General features: G+C 39.8%; 3 protein-coding genes across 12 annotated transcripts in view; all 3 read left to right on the forward strand.

Moving 5' to 3' along the window:
* The window catches only part of LOC105920159 (protocadherin alpha-C2), a 164,343-nt gene that overhangs the window by 87,004 nt on the left and 56,806 nt on the right, over window positions 1-20,533 (forward strand). The window contains exon 1 of one of the 10 annotated variants that reach the window (XM_036127264.1): window positions 2,745-5,265. The exons of 7 other annotated variants lie outside the window; for them this stretch is intronic. In XM_036127264.1, coding sequence (XP_035983157.1) covers window positions 2,893-5,265 — 2,373 coding nt within the window. In that variant the 5' untranslated portion in view covers window positions 2,745-2,892. Of the gene's footprint in view, window positions 1-2,744; window positions 5,266-17,645; window positions 20,221-20,533 lie in introns of those variants that run through there. 2 more of the 10 variants (XM_021312378.2, XM_036127257.1) reach the window with 2 other exon arrangements.
* LOC110367226 (protocadherin alpha-3-like) lies at window positions 5,473-8,759 on the forward strand. The gene has a single exon (XM_036127287.1). It carries the CDS (start codon window positions 6,160-6,162, stop codon window positions 8,545-8,547), a length of 2,388 nt encoding a protein of 795 aa, XP_035983180.1. The 5' UTR covers window positions 5,473-6,159; the 3' UTR covers window positions 8,548-8,759.
* Window positions 10,720-13,312, forward strand: LOC118557328 (protocadherin alpha-10-like). The gene has a single exon (XM_036127218.1). It carries the CDS (start codon window positions 10,919-10,921, stop codon window positions 13,310-13,312), a length of 2,394 nt encoding a protein of 797 aa, XP_035983111.1. The 5' UTR covers window positions 10,720-10,918.

The following is a 20,533-nucleotide window of genomic DNA, read 5'->3' on the forward strand; positions in this document are numbered from 1 at the left end:
TTTGCCTATGGAATCTTTATAGCAGTTGTTTGCACTTTTGCTCATGTAAATGTATGTGGAATTGTCTTGTAGCAAGGCTTCTGATAAATTTGAGTTATGTCCTGGCATTCTTAGTGCTTCACTTGGTATCTGGAATTATATCTTTGCCACAACACTGCTGATTATGCCTTTCCTTTGTACCAATTGCATGTTCTTTTTATATTTTAGTTTTCTTGACGTTTTAATATCATATATACTGCAATTCCCTTAGCGTCATTTTCGTTCAAAAAACAACATATTCTCTGAAGTTCTTCTTAAAATTTTTTTATGCTTTTAGATTTATTTTGAAAATATTAAGGATGTTGTCTTTAACGTTATTGTATCTGACATAAGCGGAATGTTATCATGCAATCTCCATACTTACTGTTTGACAAGAGGATCCCTCCATCTCAATTCAGTTCAATCGACTTTATTAATCTCACAAAGGGCAATTAGAGCAGCATGTTTGCAACAATCACTCACAATACTCACAGCATTCAGTCAGTATATGCAAAATTAAAAACCTCCAAAGAACCCTACACAGAGTTTAAAAGTTTGATTGCGTAAGGGTGCAAAGGACATTAATGTCTCTCTGTTTCACATGGATAATTTTAGAACAGATTTTTAAAATGTTGTTTAAACTCTTCCTGTCTTTGACTGTCAAATTGTGAAACCAACATATAAAAGAAAAACTTATAAGACTCTCAATAAAAGACTTATAAAATCTACACAGGATGACCGGCGTGACAGAATAGAAGTTTAGTTTACGGAGAAGATAAATTTTCTTCACAATGCCTGCGCTGTTTATATCGAACTTAAGATAGTCATAAAAAAAACATGCCCAAGTATTTATGTAATGAGGCAATTTCCACCTTTTCAATATGTATGATGCTTTCTGAAGTAGTATTTCTATTTTGCCCAAAGTCAATAATTATTTTGTTTTGAAACATTTAAGTCAACAAAATGGTAATCACACCATAAGATAAAATCAGTCAGAGCATTCTTGTGGTCAGATACTGGACATTGGAGGAGTGACAATAATGCAGTGTCATCAGAAAACTTCACCAAATAGCTGCCCTCCTGGGCGCTTCTGCGGCCATTTGTATGCATAATAAAAAGAAGGGGTAAAAGGACACATCCTTGAGGTGAACCTGTAAGGAGAAATAAGGATTCTGAGAAATTATCGTTTACAAAGACCCTCTGCTCTCTAGCAATTAAAACAATCTAAAATCCATAAAACCGGTTGGTGAAGCAAGTTAAAATCACACAGCAGCTTGTCTATTAAAATATGTTGTTGTATTAAAAGCCAAAGAAAAGTCTGCAAACAGAAACCTGGCATGAGATTTTGGTCTGTCTAAATGCTTATTTAAACTATTCAAGATTAAAAGCTTTGCATCCCCTACTCCCCTCCCTGCTCGATAGGCAAATTGCAAGGGGTCAAGTTTCCACTCTACAGATGATAGCACCAGATTTTTAACAAATTTCTCAAATACCTTAATAATTAGTGATGCTAAAACAACAGGCGTGAAATCATTTAGTTGCCTTGGTTTGCTGATAGGAACTGGGATCACTTTGGAGAATTTCCAGAGAGTGGGAGTTACACTGCTCTCAAGGGAAATCTGGAAGGTGTGCTGGAGGACGCTGCTCAGCACAATAGTGCAGTTTACGCCCGCAGACAAGATTAGGTCCAGGGACCTTCCTGGTGTTGATCTTGTTCAGATGGTTCCTGACACACTTTTGGCTGATAGTGACATCATTTTGAGACAATAAAGACTCTCTCAAACAAGAAATATTTTCCAAAAAAGTCATGTTTTTCAAAACAGGAATACAAATTGTTAAAAGCATTTGGGAGATCAGAATAATTTATTCTACTATTGTTAAAGGTTTCTGACTATCTCTACTTCCCTCAGTAACTGAGTCCATTGCTTTGATTCCCTTCCAAGCTGAATGAAGATCCCTACTACTATTTATGTGTACCACCTTATCCTCATATAATATTTTAGCTTTTCTTATCTCATTCCTTACTTCTCTATTGATTTATTTCTTTTCCTGGCTACTCCATGTATAAAAAAGGTGTTTGTTTTTATTCAGAACACTTTTTAGCGACCCATGGTTTGCTGTTAGGGAACACTGTGATGATTTTACATGGAATAGTACTGTCTACACAGAATGATATATAAGATGACACAGTTTGTGTAAGGTAATTTAAACCAGGGCAGGAACTATAAAACACGTCCCGGTCTTTGCATTCAAAATATGTTTGTTAGCTGGCAATGCCATTATGAATCCAGTTTCTCACCGTCTTAGCAAAAGACAAGCTTGACATTTCACAATTTTTGAAGGCTGAGCTTTAAATATTCTGAAATTTTATTGGTTTAATATACAGAGGAACATCTTTACATTCAGTCATGACAGTAACTTTACAGTTTCTTTTGAGCTCCGTAATTTTTGTCTATCTAAAGTTAACACCAGTACATTTGCATGATTTTGAGTAATGACGGTCCTTTTTTGGAAGATATTTCTTTGGCAAGTTGCACTTTGAAGACTTGAAATGACAACCCTTCCTTCTCTGTTAGGTCTTGCTATAAATTTTATGTTTTTTGTCTGTCAGTGTTTGGCGTAGTTTTTGCACTTGTCCACAAGGGGACATAATAGACCGTCACATCTAAATTTCCAGTTTGACTTCTCGTAACTCCTCCTAGATTCAAATGACGATCATGCTGTATGCTTTTGAAACAAAGAGAGAAGCGAGGTGGAGGGTCAGAACGCGACGACAATTTCTGCCTTGGAATAACACTATTTTTTTTCGTTTCCCCTTTTTAAAGGATTGGTAACCGAGGACATTTTGAGTTACGTTTTCATTGAAATGGGAAAATGTATTTTCAGGGCAGATCGAGCTCTGTGTGGATGCACGTCTTTATGCTGCTGGATTGTTACTGGCGAGCGGTAGGACAGCTTTCTTACTCCGTGTCGGAGGAGGTAAATCTCCGGACTGCTGTCGGTAATGTCTCAAAAGATCTAAAGCTTAATGTCCAGGAGCTGGAAACCCGTATGTTTCAGATCGTGGCTGGATCAAGGAGAAAATATTTTGAGGTAAATCTAAAGACGGGAGTCTTGTATGTTAACGAGAGAATAGACCGAGAAGAACTGTGTGGCGGAGAGGCCAAATGCGCGATCAATGTTGAAGCGGTTATTAATAATCCACTGAAACTGTACCGCTTAGAAATAACAATATTAGACGTAAATGATAATTCCCCGTCGTTTCTTGGCAAGACGCAGGAACTAAACATTACTGAGAACACAGCAGCGGGGACAAAATTTCCTCTGCATCCAGCTCACGATGCAGACGTTGGCAAAAACGCCATACACTCATACAGGCTTAGTCCAAATGAGCATTTCTCTTTGGAAACACAGAGGGGAGAACGTGTAACACCCGAGTTGGTGCTTCAGAAGGTTTTAGACAGAGAAAAGGAGCCTGTCATTCGGCTCAGCCTAACTGCGATGGACGGAGGAACACCAGCTAAATCAGGAACAATGGATTTGACAATAAATGTGTTGGATATTAATGACAACGCCCCTGAATTTGGTAAAACTCTGTATAAAGCTAGTGTGTTTGAAAATGTCACGATAGGCACTTCGATAATAACACTGACTGCAACGGATTTAGATGCGGGCACGAATGGACAAGTGTTTTATTCATTAAGTGCTGTCGGAGGGGGGAAAGCAAATGAGCTCTTTACAATTGATGAAAAAACTGGAACAATAAAAAATATAAAAAATATTGACTTTGAAGAGAATAATGCTTTTGAAATTAGAGTACAAGCCAGTGATAGGGCAGTATTTCCTATGACCTCACATGCAAAATTACTGATTGAAGTTTTAGACGTGAATGATAACGCTCCTGAAATTACAGTAACGTCCCTGTTAAATACAGTGAAAGAGGATGCATCTATTGGCACCGCCATTGCTCTTGTATCAGTATTTGATAAAGACAGCGGTAAAAATGCCATGGTGAATTGCAAGATCTCCAATAATGTTCCCTTTAAATTAGAGTCAAATTATAAGAATTACTATTCTTTAGTTGTGGATGGTCCTCTGGACAGAGAAAAAGCACCTCACTATAATATCAGCATCACAGCTGTAGATGAGGGAAGCCCACCTCTCTCCAGCACCAGCGTCATTCTTGTACAAGTCTCTGATGTAAATGATAACAAACCTCATTTCACAGATGACACTATAAACATCTTTATAAAAGAAAACAGTCCAACAGGAGCAGTTATTAAAACAGTATCAGCAGATGATGCAGACACTGATCAAAATGGAAAGGTTACCTACTCACTGTTACAGGACAATAGAAACTCGCTGCCACTGAGTTCAATGATAAACATTAATTCAGATACTGGAGATATAATCAGTCTGCAGTCCTTTAACCATGAGGAATTAAAAACATTTCAGTTTAAAGTTCAGGCCACAGACTCTGGTGTTCCTCCGCTCAGCAGCAATGTGACTGTTAGGGTTTTAATCCTGGATGAAAATGATAATAATCCCACTATCCTGGCACCATATTCTGAGCACGGTTCTGTTAACAGTGAGACCATCCCTTATTCTGCTGAAGCAGGATACTTTGTAGCAAAGATCAGGGCTGTGGACGCAGACTCTGGATACAATGCGCTGCTTTCTTATCACCTGTCTGAGCCCAAAGGAAACAACCTGTTCAGGATTGGAACCAGCACCGGGGAAATCAGGACTAAGAGGAGAATGAGCGACAACGATCTGAAAACTCACCCCTTGGTGGTGCTGGTTTCTGATAACGGAGAACCTTCCCTGTCAGCTACGGTGTCTATTGAGGTGATGGTGGTTGAAAGCACAGCTGACGTCCAGACTCAGTTCAGACATGTTCCTATAAAGGAGGACAGCTTCTCTGACTTGAACTTGTATCTGCTGATCGCCATCGTGTCGGTGTCTGTGATCTTCCTGCTGAGTCTCATCAGTCTAATAGCTGTCAGATGCCACAGGACAGACGGCACTTTCAGCAGGTACAGCGCCCCCATGATCACCACCCACCCTGACGGGAGCTGGTCTTACTCTAAAGCTACCCAGCAGTATGACGTGTGTTTCAGCTCAGACACACTGAAGAGTGATGTAGTGGTTTTCCCCGCACCGTTTCCACCTGCAGATGCTGAACTGATCAGTATTAATGGAGGAGACACTTTCACCAGAACTCAGACTTTACCAAACAAAGAAAAGGTAAGATCACATTAAATAATTAACATTTCATTTTCGTTGTTTACGTATTATTTATTTATCGCCGAGGTTTTGCGTGCCAGTTGCAGTCACAGTAGGTTTAGTGTTTCAACCGAAAGCTCAGTTATATTTTTAAACTGATTAACAAAATACCTGCTTCAAAATTGATTCACATAGCAAACATTGTTCAATATGCTGTTGAACCTTCCGGCTTTCTATGCGGTTTTTGGTGTGAATTCTGTTGAGTAAAATAAAATAAGAAAGGCAAAATAAGCTGCTGAAAAAAACTAATAGCGCTTAATTGTTGAAGTTGTTTTACTCAATGAAAAATAGGCAAGAAGGCTTAATTTCAAATATTTAGGGGTTTTCTTGAAACCTGTGTCTCAATTCATAGATGCGTCATAATCCCACATTTTTTTTACAGCGCATCTGAGTGTTTTTGGTTCCTTGCTCCATTTTCCTGAATATCACGCTGCGCCGTGGCCATGATTACTTTCTCAATAGCTCTGAAATATGTATTCTGTTTGCATATTCCTGCACCTTAAAAGATTCATACAATATACAAAGTAAAACATATTTATATATTCACATATTTATTCAGCAAATGCACTGTCTAATCATGCATTTTTTAAACTTGGCTGATTTAGGTGTTGTGCTATACCCCCGAAGGTCCATGAGGGGACACTCTAGACCGTAACATCGACTGGGTGTCGTTGACGCGCAAAGGCAGCTCCCGAGTTGAGAGCGTCCATTTTTTTCGGTGCTTTGTTATGCCGAGACGCCGTGGAAGAAAGCAATATATTCAGTTCGGGTCTAAAAATATGTGTTTCTCTCTATAAGGCGAGGTTTTGGTAAGCCTACATACGGATCTATGTTTTGCTATCGTTGGACGGAATTATGCATCTGCTGGGAAGATTGATCTCTGTTGGAATATATCTGTTTTTTGTCTCCGTGGAGCATAACTGCGGACCGGTGTCTGGGCAGCTTTCCTACTCCGTGCAGGAAGAGGTAACTCCGGGGACTTCAGTTGGCAACTTAGCAAAGGATCTCAACCTCAATGTGCAGGATTTGGAGTCACGTATGTTTCAGATAGTAGCCGGATCAAAGAGGAAGTATTTTGATGTCAATTTAAAGTCGGGATTTCTTTATGTAACTGAGAGAATAGATAGAGAGGAGCTGTGTGCGAAGGCGACAAAATGCACACTAAATGTGGAAGCCGTCATCAACGATCCACTCAAACTTTATCGAATTGAAGTTAATATTCTCGACGTAAATGATAACCCGCCCGCTTTCAGTGCGAAAACACAAACTATGGACATGGCAGAGAACATATTGCCCGGAGCAACGTTCCCGGTGCTGTCTGCGTATGACGCTGACGTGGGGAAAAACGGAATTAGCACATATAAGCTCAAACCTAACGAATACTTTTCTTTAACGGTGCACAAAGGTGAGAGTGTGTCGGCGGAATTAGTCCTGCAGAAAGCCCTGGACCGTGAAAAGCAGCCTTTAATTAGACTCACGCTGACTGCAATAGACGGGGGGACACCAGTGAAGTCAGGCACATCAGAAATCATAATTCACGTTTTGGACACTAATGATAATTTTCCGACTTTTACAAAAACATTGTATAAAACGAGCATCGCAGAAAATGCACCTATCGGCACGACCGTGGTGACGGTGACTGCGACTGATGCCGACCAGGGGTTAAACAAAGACATTGTGTATTTACTAAACTCAAAAGATCAGGACCACGTCTTAGAAATCTTTGAAATTGACGCCGAAACGGGAACAATAACAGTTAAGGAGAATATAGACTTTGAATTAAACCCTGCTTTTGAGATTCGCGTGCAGGCTACAGACAAAGGCCAGCCTCCGCTGACAGCTCAGTGTAAAGTCCTGGTGGAGGTGGTGGACGTAAACGACAATGCACCTGACATCACTGTCACGTCACTACTCAGTAGCGTAAAAGAGGACGCGCAAATTGGCACTGCAGTAGCTCTTGTTTCAGTGCTTGACAGAGATGGCGGCAAAAACGGTGACGTAAAATGTGAAATCGCGAACACCGTTCCCTTTAAATTAGAAACAAATTACAAAAATTATTATACATTGGTTGTAAGTGGCGCTCTAGATAGGGAATTAAGTTCGCAGTACAATATTACTATTAAAGCTGCAGATGAAGGAAGCCCTCCTCTGTCTAATATTAGCCTTATTTCGATTCAAGTTTCCGATGTAAATGACAACGCGCCGCTGTTCTCCGAGAAGGTAATAAATATTTACGTGCAAGAAAATAGTCCACGGGGTGGAGTTTTGAAAGCAGTGTCCGCGACCGATGCTGATGCAAGTGAAAATGGCATGGTGAATTATGCAATAATGATGAACAATAACTTTGTACCGCTGTCAACTATGGTCAACATAAACTCAGAAACAGGAGATATAATCAGTCTGCAGTCATTTAACCACGAGGAGTTAAAAACATTTCAGTTCAAAGTTCAGGCCACAGACTCTGGTGTTCCTCCGCTCAGCAGCAACGTCACAGTAAACGTTTTCATCCTGGATGAAAATGATAATAATCCAACCATCTTAGCTCCTTATTCTGAACACGGTTCTGTTAACAGTGAGACCATCCCTTATTCTGCTGAAGCAGGATACTTTGTAGCAAAGATCAGGGCTGTGGACGCAGACTCTGGATACAATGCGCTGCTTTCTTATCACCTGACTGAGCCTAAAGGAAACAACCTGTTCAGGATCGGAACCAGCACCGGGGAAATCAGGACTAAGAGGAGAATGAGCGACAATGATCTGAAAACGCACCCCTTGGTGGTGCTGGTTTCTGATAACGGAGAACCTTCCCTGTCAGCTACGGTGTCTATTGAGGTGATGGTGGTTGAAAGCACAGCTGACGTCCAGACTCAGTTCAGACATGTTCCTATAAAGGAGGACAGCTTCTCTGACTTGAACTTGTATCTGCTGATCGCCATCGTGTCGGTGTCTGTGATCTTCCTGCTGAGTCTCATCAGTCTAATAGCTGTCAGATGCCACAGGACAGACGGCACTTTCAGCAGGTACAGCGCCCCCATGATCACCACCCACCCTGACGGGAGCTGGTCTTACTCTAAAGCTACCCAGCAGTATGACGTGTGTTTCAGCTCAGACACACTGAAGAGTGATGTAGTGGTTTTCCCCGCACCGTTTCCACCTGCAGATGCTGAACTGATCAGTATTAATGGAGGAGACACTTTTACCAGAACTCAGACTTTACCAAACAAAGAAAAGGTAAGAGCATAGTTATATTATTTGTCACCCTTTACTTCTACACAACTAACACGTGCCCCTGCTTATGCATTTGCGCTATTTTCTAACGAACCATTGTATCACACTTTTGCAAATAAGCTGCTGACACTTCTTCAGAAGTCATGACATTTGAGAAAACCGGAGTTATGAAGAAAGGAGGTAGCAATGTTTGGCTGGTGTGCAGCGCCGACCGCATGGGCGCGCATTGCTGTGCCGTGTCCACCCTGGACTGGAAGCTGTTTTTCCTTTCTTTTGTTTGTTTTTTGTTTTGTTTTTTTTTTTTACGTCGGAGTGGCCAACTTTCTGTTAGATCCATCTTTGATTTTCAATCACTCAATTCCACCAATCAAATCAAAGACTGACGGCACCATGCTGGCCAATTACAGCCAGAGAGGGGCGGGTCGCTGAGTTATACGTTCGTAGCTTACAGAAACACCACGGCCCGACTGTGCTTACTGTTTCTGGTTCGGCATGGATATTCGGACTTGTTTCCAAACAAGTAGAAGAAATGACAACGGAGCAAATTAGAGCGAGCAGGAAGCAGCGCCATTAATTTCTGCTGGAAACGTGAGCGCTGCAGTCAACACTGGACTTAACCATCCATGCTGGCAGGGTTATCTATCGAGCTACGAGCATAAGGACCAGAACCAAGCAGTGAAACTCCGTCAAATGAAAGAAATGCGGGTTACCTGCAGGCAGAAGGAAAACACTGCTTCGTTCAGATCTCTGCTGCAGCTACATTTCCTAGTATGCATTTTTACTTCAGTGTGCAGCCTGACGTCAGTGCTGATGTTTATCACAGCTCGTATGCTTGACTTTGGAGTTAATTAAATGGAAGCAGCAGTACTACGCTCAGTTTCCCCAGAACTGATTCTTGACCTAGGACAGTGTAAAACAACAGTCCAAATCTCTGCCTCTCTTGGACTCATGTTAAAAGCGTTGAACTATTGAACAAGTAAGAAAGAATGTTGTTAGCGCACAACTGCCTTGACAAAAAAAAAAAAAAAAAAACGTTGCACATACAGGCTCCCCACAAAATGTGCAATCAGGCAAATGAATAACATCCACAAAATCACTTTAATATTGTTATATCAACTGGGGGCAAACATGAACAATAACCTCCCAACATGCCTTGTAAATTTAATTTATCTTAAGGAGTATAAATCAATCTTAACATTGCAGCCATGAAACATATTTAAGTTAATCGGTAGAACTTAACCCCATCTGGGACATTTACAACATTGACCAGAACAATTTCATAGTGACGCTTGATTAACCAGAGACTTATACTTGATGTCAAGATTCGACAGATTCTACTCATAAAAAATAAAAAATAAATAAATAAAAAAATAAAAAAATTAAATGAGTTCAAGGAGATGACATTTTATTAAAATTTGGACCATTTTAGTTTTCTGCCACACAATGACAGCTATTTTGATATATTTTGTCATAAATTATTTCTAAAAGCCCGCCAAATGTTGTGAAAAGCTTCCCAAATTCTGACAACCCACCCATAAGCTATTCTTTTTTTTTCAGCTCAATGTATTCAAAAGAAGCCAAATCTGGCAACCCTGACTACACTATTGCTTTTTTTTTTTTTTTTTTTTTTTTAGATTTTATTACGATTTATTTCCCTCGGCGCTGTAGAAGAAATCACTGAATCACTGTTCAGCCTGACGCATATACAACGTTTTTTGTGAAAAAGTGTGCATCCTAGCTTTAATTTCTTTCTGCAGCCGGGTCTGCTGGTGTGAAATCATACACCGGCTCTTTATAACCGCTTTCCGTGGGTTTGAAACAATCTTCAGTAACGTTTTTTTTTTTTTTTTTCTTGCGAGGTCACAAAAATACCACATTTAACATTGTAACAATTATAGAAACGGTTTTAAACATTTCTAATTTAAATAAAATATGCCATTGTCAAATAAATGAATTGATTAATAATTTTTGTGCAGCTTTTATTATCCGTCAAAGTTATATCAATAACTATTCGATCATGAGAACTTTTGTCCAATTTTCTAAATGGATTGCTATTAAATTAATGAACAAATAATTCAATAGAAACCATGTATTTTACACTCTTTAGTTGTCATGGGTATTTCCAGCTAATCTACACAAGAGGACACTATAGACCGTAGCATTTTAATGCGGGGATTCGGGACTCCTCCCAGATTCAGCGGAGGACTCCTCTTTACTCTGCTACTCGGAGAGCTCTGGAGAGACAAAGGACTGCCGTCGTCTGCTTCGTTGAGAGCATGCTGACGTTTATATTCTGAACGATCGCCGTCTGATTCCTATTGTGTGATTTTCACCGTACTGCAAAATGTCCTGATTTGTCCGTGCGCCTTGCCACACGTCTGGAATTATGCATCTATTGGATAGATCGAGCTCGATATGGATCCATTTCTTGCTTGCGCTGCTGGGCCGTTATTGGTGCGCCGCTTCTGGACAGCTCACTTACACCGTCGCAGAGGAGTCAAACATCGGGACTGTTTTGGGAAATACGGCAAAAGATCTGAACATTAATGTCCAGGACTTGGAGACTCGAGGGTTCCAGGTCGTTGCTGGAGCCAAGAAAAAATACTTTGAGGTAAATTTAAAGACAGGCGCCCTATATGTAAATGAGAGAATAGACCGAGAGCAGCTCTGTGGCAGTGAGGCAAAATGTTCGCTTAGCGTAGAAGCGGTCATAAATAACCCTTTAAAACTGTATCGTATTGAAATTGTTGTGTTGGATGTAAATGATAACTCGCCATCATTTCCCAGCACGTCGCAGATGATTAATATTACTGAAAGCACGGCAGCCGGAGCTAAATTTCTGCTGAAACGAGCGCACGATGCAGATGTGGGAAAGAATTCTGTTAATACCTACAAACTTAGTCAAAATGAGTATTTTTCTCTGAATACACACAAGGGGCAGAGCATGGCGGTCGAACTTGTACTACAGAAAGCACTAGATAGAGAAAAACAGTCAGTGATACGACTCACGCTGACTGCCATTGATGGAGGAACGCCAGCCAAGTCAGGGAGCATGACAATAACAGTGAATGTGCTGGATGTTAATGATAATCCTCCAATTTTTGGTCAAACGCTGTATAAAGCCAGGGTGTATGAGAACGTTAAGATTGGAACATCAATAATCACTCTAAATGCTACAGATTTAGATGCAGGACAGAATGGCCAAATATTATATTCTTTAATTGAAATAGATCAAGGAAAACAAACAAACATATTTGCCATAAATGAAAAAAACGGAACCATAACAAACAAAAAGAACTTAGACTTTGAGGAGAATAATGCTTTTGAGATTCAAGTGCAGGCCAGTGATAATGCAAACTCTCCTCTCACTTCTAATGCTAAATTGCTGATTGAAGTTTTAGACGTGAATGATAACGCTCCTGAAATTACAGTAACGTCCCTGTTAAATACAGTTAAAGAGGATGCATCCATTGGCACCGCCATTGCTCTTGTTTCAGTATTTGATAAAGATGGAGGTAGAAATGGGATGGTGAACTGTGAAATCTCCAATAACGTTCCCTTTAAATTAGAGTCAAATTATAAGAATTACTATTCTTTAGTTGTGGATGGTCCTCTGGACAGAGAAAAAGCACCTCACTATAAAATCAGCATCACAGCCGTAGATGAGGGAAGCCCACCTCTCTCCAGCACCAGCGTCATTCTTGTACATGTCTCTGATGTAAATGATAACAAACCTCATTTCACAGAGGACACTATAAACATCTTTATTAAAGAAAACAGTCCAACAGGAGCAGTTATTAAACCAGTATCAGCAGATGATGCAGACACTGATCAAAATGGAAAGGTTAGCTACTCACTGTTACAAGACAATAGAAACTCGCTGCCACTGAGTTCAATGATAAGCATTAATTCAGAGACAGGAGATATAATCAGTCTGCAGTCATTTAACCATGAGGAATTAAAAACATTTCAGTTTAAAGTTCAGGCCACAGACTCTGGTGTTCCTCCTCTCAGCAGCAATGTCACAGTAAACGTTTTCATCCTGGATAAAAATGATAATAATCCAACAATTTTAGCTCCTTATTCTGAGCACGGTTCTGTTAACAGTGAGACCATCCCTTATTCTGCTGAAGCAGGATACTTTGTAGCAAAGATCAGGGCTGTGGATGCAGACTCTGGATACAATGCGCTGCTTTCTTATCACCTGTCTGAGCCCAAAGGAAACAACCTGTTCAGGATCGGAACCAGCACCGGGGAAATCAGGACTAAGAGGAGAATGAGCGACAATGATCTGAAAACGCACCCCTTGGTGGTGCTGGTTTCTGATAACGGAGAACCTTCCCTGTCAGCTACGGTGTCTATTGAGGTGATGGTGGTTGAAAGCACAGCTGACGTCCAGACTCAGTTCAGACATGTTCCTATAAAGGAGGACAGCTTCTCTGACTTGAACTTGTATCTGCTGATCGCCATCGTGTCGGTGTCTGTGATCTTCCTGCTGAGTCTCATCAGTCTAATAGCTGTCAGATGCCACAGGACAGACGGCACTTTCAGCAGGTACAGCGCCCCCATGATCACCACCCACCCTGACGGGAGCTGGTCTTACTCTAAAGCTACCCAGCAGTATGACGTGTGTTTCAGCTCAGACACACTGAAGAGTGATGTAGTGGTTTTCCCCGCACCGTTTCCACCTGCAGATGCTGAACTGATCAGTATTAATGGAGGAGACACTTTTACCAGAACTCAAACTTTACCAAACAAAGAGAAGGTAAGATCACGTTAATATTTCCCTTTTTATTTTCAATGTTTACATAACACATCAATAAGGGTCATGTGTTAACAAGCACATGGACAAATAGAATCCGAGTGGTGTTGAAACACCAGTCATTTTGCCCTGGATGAGAAAAGCTGTTAGGAAATGAAAGAGCCAGAAACCTTGCATATGTGTGGCCAGACTAAGAGTACCGCTCATTGAGGGTTGGTTGATGACTGATCTTAGGTGTGTTTTAGTGAATGTAGCCTGGGTCCAGGCTAACATGGCACTGATGTCCACATCAGACTAGGCATGTGATGTAAATCCTCCATCTTGAAACATAGCCTTTTCCCAATTTCTATAACCTTTTTTGGAAGTTTAAATGGATTCTCCTTATGGAAGTCCAAGATTTCTGCAGCCATTAGAGCAAACAGCATCCTTGTTTGGGAGTGTTCAATCCATGCAGGATGCGTGCACCACTTGAACTTGAAATCTCTTTGCCTGTCCCCCATGGCAGTCTCTGGAAAATCTGGATGTTGTAGCTGGGCCAGACTTTGGCCTTCACATTTGAGGATGTCTAAGGAGAAAATAATATCTCAGTTTATCAGTCATGTAATGCATCCATTTGTCATTTTTGAGTCCATGAGTGTAAATAAAATACCTGGTGGCAGATAAAGGCTTTTTTTGGCACTTCACTTCTGTATCCTTGTTCAAAATGATTTTATTTATCTTTTAATTGACAAATAACATTTCAAATGAATATGCTTATGTCTTGATCACATCTAAATAGCATATTTATTCAGATTTTGTCATTTAATTCTAAAATATAAAAGTAACAAATCAGGAAAAAAAAGGAATTTGTAGCTTGTGATTGCCGATCTGCAACCTACCTTGAAATTCACTTTGCAGAGTAGAAATTTGGGAATCTCTTCCATCATCTTTGTCTCTATCCAGTTAATCATCTGTTTATTGAGATAGAAAAGCAGAAACCGCTGTTGATCTTTCTCTTCATGTTACCTAACAAGGAGACATATCTTAACAGTAAGCAGGGGTTTCAGAAAGATTCCTTTGCAATTCTTTATCATTTAGCTACCAGCGTCAGTGCCAATTCATGCCAATGAATCCCAGAACAAAACTGTAAGTAAAAATAAGTACAGAGCACAGCATTTGGGCACATGAGGGACCATATGTCCTCTCCATTTCTGTTAGCTCAGAGACTAGTTTTCAACTAACATAGTGACCAGATTCCTCTTTTGCTTAGACATGTCTACTCTTCACATTCTGTCCAGGGTATCTGGGGGCAATTCAAAGATTAATGTCATGAGACCCATAGACATACTTATATTTTCTGGCGCAATGCATGAAATAGAATAGCCTTTCTTTTTGTGTAACATCATCCCCAACCTGCTAATATGAAGGTGATCTTTCTCTGTACACAGACCAAACAGCAGGGCAGTGCTCGTAGCTGTTTACAAGATGCCAAAGCACAAGTGTAGATGTAACAACCAACTGCAAAACAGCTCTCTGCCATGTGCAAAGCTTGGCATATGTGATTCTGTGTATTACTAAGGTGCCATAGCTGCCGTAGCTCACATACACAGGCAAATATAGAAAGGCTATGTGAGTTGACTGAGTTTTTTTGTTACTCAGAATTACTGGAGATTACACGGTTTATCTTTGCACTTTCGTCCCTCAGTGCCAATGTTGAGCTGGTTTTCTCACCGATGCTTATCTAGCAGACCAAGGAGAATAACCAGCTTCTTGTTGAATCACTGAAGGAGATGCTGCTTGTGCGATATAATTTCAAAGGCATTTTTTGCAAAGACTTTCATGTTTATTTCATGAGCAACCAAAAGATGATATGAGTATGAATAGAGTAGAATGCAGTATACCTATAATTAATTTGAGTCAGGGTGTCGTCGTATACTCTGTACAGGTCTATGTGTCTCTCTATAAAGATGCCTCCCCAGACCGACACTGACCCACCACCAAACAGATCAATGTGAACAATGTTTCAGATAGCATAGCGTTCACCGCCGCTTCTCCAGATCCTTTCATGTAGGGCTGAAATGATTAATTGAATGATTTGAGTGCCGTGATTTTTCTGTCTGATTTCTCCGCTCCGAGGCTAGTTTAACTACTGTCTAACTATTAAACACAGTGTTCTGGCCAAGCTAATGATGGCCTACATGGCTGTCTTTTATTTCATTTTTACACTGAAAAGAAAATAATAAATACATATTTTCTCAGGACATTATTTAAAAATTTTGTTGAGTTATTTTTCCGCCATGACTCATAGAGAGCTATTATTGTTATAGGTTAATTTTCTAACATACAGAAGAGTCATTGTTTCTATTAATATTACATTTCAGATCATTGAAATTAATTTTTGTACTTGGTTACTTACTAAATCCCATCTGATGTTTATTTCAACTGTTTTAACCTCCAAGTGAAGGCATACTTTTAAACCTATATTTAAAATTTGAGCCTTCTGTAAGTAAACAGAGAATCATCGAAGTATTTCATGATGGGGCCAAGTGTCCTCTTTTTTTGCCAGTTAAAACATGTTTCATCCCTCTAGCTAACGAGCAAACACGCATAACACGTTGCCTCTTCACAAGTGCAGATCCATGAGCGCTGCAAATAACACGTCTCGTTGTCTATTTTTTTATTTTTTTTTTTTTTTTTTACAATTAACCAGACATTATTTAACTTAAATAAAGATAGGAAACATTTTTAAACATAGTTAATAAATGTCACTTCCTTTTTAACTTACCTCAGAGCTCGGCGCCTTCGGCAACAGGAGAAAAGGAGAGATAAATTGCACCGCGCTCTACGAAGCCCTTCTGTAATCAGCGACATTACTGATTTTGTCAACGCGACCTAGACTCACTTATTCTACTATAATTATGGTAGTGGTTTCATTCCATTTGAGAGCATCGCTGCCACCGTCTGTTTTGGGGGGTAACTGCTTGTTCTTGAGGCGCCCTCTGTTGGTGAATTATGTCTCTATGGGAACAATAAATCACCTGGCTGAAGTGTCTGTAGGGGAGCCCAAGAATTGGCTTATAGCTGTCATGACAAACTCCTCACTTTGCTGCTGCCACTTGAGCCACATTCCTTTCTTCATTTATCAATACTTTGACATAGAAATGACCCTCTGTGTCATTAATATCCCCCAAAGTATGTTGAAATTGCACGTGCATGCATTTGGACTCTGCTGATTTTCGCACAGACATGGTGCGCAGCTAACAAACCCTCACCTTGCCCCTTCCACTTCCTCTTAGCCCTCATACAGTGCTGAGCAGCAGGCCAAACTCCTCTGACCCCCAGAGTCAGACATACAGGTTACTTAACATTAGAATTGTGCAGAAGAATTTACGTGGCTACTGCCCAACGTTTGCTTTAAAAAAAACAGAGGAAGGGAGGTGATAATCACACTTGCTGGAAATGGTTTCTTACAGTGAGAAAAAACATATCCTCGGCGTCCTTTCTAAATAGTTGCATTTGGAGTATATTATTATAATTTTTAAAGTTTCAATAGTTTTCATAATTACTGAAGATATTTTTGGTTATTAAAAAGCATGAATATGGTATTTGTCAATCTGTTTTTGTCTGTTATTCCTCTATTTATTCAAGCTAAAAACTTGATTTAATTGAAGTGAGCTGATTGTGTTAACAAAATATAAAAGTTAAATATAGCCTATTACTTTTTTGTTTTTTGTTTTATGAATAATTTGCCGATGGATGCGTTTGGCTTCAGCCCCCTCAAAATATAATTGCGCGTCCTTGGTCTTTAAAGCAATCTGCAAAAGGTCTTCTTCATTAACTCGTACAACATCACCCCCTGAAACCTAATGAGCTAACAGTGCTTCACTCTCCAGGGTGCTGAAATTGAAAAAAAGTCTGTTGTATTTTCTTCACATTGACAAGACATCGACGGGATGTTGTGTATTTACATTTGACTAAATGAGTGTGTATATATATATATATATATATATATATATATATATATATATATATATATATATATATATATATATATATATATATATATATATATATAATTAATTACTTTTTTAAAAAAGTCATTGTTTTTTTTTAATTAGTTCTACAAACAATGTGTTAAATGCACACAATCTTCCTTTCTTTCTGTGTAAGGAGTAAAGTCACAATTAACAACTTTAAAAATAAATGTCTGCAATGAAAGTACATTGGGTCATTTTAGAGGAATTTATATTTTTATTTTATTTTATTTGTTTATGTTTTTATTTTATTTTTTAATTTAATTTAATTTATTTTATTTTATTTTATTTTTTTTGCTGGAGAGTGCAGTTTTCTAAACCACCACCTAGCGACGCTATAGACCGTAGCACTGATATAGTAAGGCTCCTCCTAGAGTAGAAGCGGACTGATTGTGATTTTTAGCACAAAGAGATCTGGGAACGGACGGAACGGCATTGTGGAGTATACACCTCGACAAAACCTGGGATTGCGCTTTGAATTTTGACCGATCTGATATGCAACATAGCGGAGATTTGATCTGTTTCAACAGAAATATGTTACCAACGGATTTCTTGACGCCTGCTGTTAAATATTTTCTCCTCGCACTGCTGTTTTTTTACCGGGAATCGGCGACGACTCAGCTGTCTTATTCTGTAGCAGAGGAAGTGAAGCCAGGCACTAATATCGGAAATATTGCCAAGGATCTTAGCCTGAATGTGCAGGATTTGGAGTCCCGCTTGTTTCAAATTGTTGCATCTACAAAAAAATACTTTGAGGTAAACCGACAGACCGGATTTTTGTATGCCAGTGAGAGGATAGATCGAGAGGAGCTGTGTGCAGATGAACCTAAATGCATTGTTAGTTTGGAGGCTGTGATAAACAACCCTTTGAAACTGTACCGCGTGGAGATAGAAATTAAAGATGTCAATGATCATTCTCCTTCTTTTAATGCACAATCCCAGCTATTGGATGTGGCTGAAAACACTTCACCTGGGTTTAAATTTGCCTTATCAGAAGCAAGCGATGCCGATGTAGGTAAGAATGGCGTCAGTGGCTATAAGCTCAGTTCAAATGAATATTTTAGTCTTGTCTCAAACAAAAGGGGAGACAGTATATCTCCAGAATTAGTGCTGCAAAAAACCCTAGACAGAGAGACAAAGCCAAACATAAGACTCATGTTAACTGCTTTTGATGGTGGCTCCCCGCCAAATTCAGGTACATCAGAAATTGAAATAAATGTACTAGATATCAATGATAATGCACCGGTTTTTAGAAGTAGTCTTTACAAGATCAACATACCAGAAAACATTCAAATTGGGGCTGCAATCTTCACTTTAAATGCCACAGACGCCGATGAAGGAACAAACAGTGAAATAGTGTACTCTCTTCGCAGTAAGGATCAGGATCATGTTTTAGACATTTTCAGAATAGACCCTGAAACGGGGGTAATTTCAGTCAAAGGTAAAATCGACTATGAAGAAAAGAAAGCTTTTGAGATCCGTGCTGAAGCAAGAGACAAAGGCCAGCCTCCCATGTCTGCTCACAGTAAAGTGCTGGTTGAAGTCATAGATCTTAATGACAATGCTCCTGAAATAACTGTGACTTCACTCATGAATACTGTCAAAGAAGATGCTGCTATTGGTACTGCTGTTGCTCTTGTCTCAGTTCTAGACAAAGACAGCGGTAAAAATGGCGAAGTCACCTGTAAGATTTTAAATAGAGTTCCTTTCAAACTTGAGAAAAACTATAGAAATTATTATTCCTTAGTTGTGGATGGACACTTAGACAGAGAGGTAACGCCTCGGTACAATGTAACAATATTAGCTTCAGATGAGGGGCAGCCTCCTCTCTCAAACACCAGTTTTATTGGTGTTTTAGTCTCTGATGTAAATGACAATGCACCAAAGTTTTCGGAACCCATTATAAATGTTTATGTAAAAGAAAACAGTAAAATAGGTACGGTAATTAAAACAGTCACAGCAGTTGATGCTGACATCAACAACAACGGTAAGGTGAGTTATTCGGTTTTGGAAAATATTGGTAAAGGACAGCACCTCCCCTCAATGATAAACATTAATTCAGAAACTGGAGATATAATCAGCCTTCAGTCGTTTAACTATGAAGAGTTAAACACATTTCAGTTTAAAGTTCAGGCCACAGACTCTGGTGTTCCTCCTCTCACCAGCAACGTGACTGTTAAGGTTTTAATCCTGGATGAAAATGATAATAATCCAACTATTTTAGCTCCATATTCTGAGCACGGTTCTGTTAACAGTGAGACCATCCCTTATTCTGCTGAAGCAGGATACTTTGTAGCAAAGATCAGGGCTGTGGACGCAGACTCTGGATACAATGCGCTGCTTTCTTATCACCTGTCTGAGCCCAAAGGAAACAACCTGTTCAGGATCGGAACCAGCACCGGGGAAATCAGGACTAAGAGGAGAATGAGCGACAATGATCTGAAAACGCACCCCTTGGTGGTGCTGGTTTCTGATAACGGAGAACCTTCCCTGTCAGCTACGGTGTCTATTGAGGTGATGGTGGTTGAAAGCACCGCTGACGTCCAGACTCAGTTCAGACATGTTCCTATAAAGGAGGACAGCTTCTCTGACTTGAACTTGTATCTGCTGATCGCCATCGTGTCGGTGTCTGTGATCTTCCTGCTGAGTCTCATCAGTCTAATAGCTGTCAGATGCCACAGGACAGACGGCACTTTCAGCAGGTACAGCGCCCCCATGATCACCACCCACCCTGACGGGAGCTGGTCTTACTCTAAAGCTACCCAGCAGTACGACGTGTGTTTCAGCTCAGACACACTGAAGAGTGATGTAGTGGTTTTCCCCGCACCGTTTCCACCTGCAGATGCTGAACTGATTAGTATTAATGGAGGAGACACTTTTACCAGAACTCAGACTTTACCAAACAAAGAAAAGGTAAGAAAAGCACTTCTTGATCTGTAAAATGAAATCTATAAAGTTTGTTTAATGGCATTGTTTTAAAAAACCCGCTTCAAGGCCAAATTTCAAAGGATTTTGTAGGTGTGGGTTGAGTATTCGCATTAGTTTGTAAACAGCTTTAGACTTGCGCAACATTTAATCACATATCCATGATAATCAGTTTTTGCCATAATGATGGATTTTAGACGGCATCATAATTTGCATCTTTGTGTGCCATCCTTCTTTGTTTTGTTCAGTGTTTGATGATATTTTGCTCAAATAACAGAAACGTATTGTTTAGCTAGGTGGC

This window comes from Fundulus heteroclitus, chromosome 23 (assembly GCF_011125445.2).
Source record: "Fundulus heteroclitus isolate FHET01 chromosome 23, MU-UCD_Fhet_4.1, whole genome shotgun sequence".
Classification (NCBI taxonomy): domain Eukaryota; kingdom Metazoa; phylum Chordata; class Actinopteri; order Cyprinodontiformes; family Fundulidae; genus Fundulus; species Fundulus heteroclitus.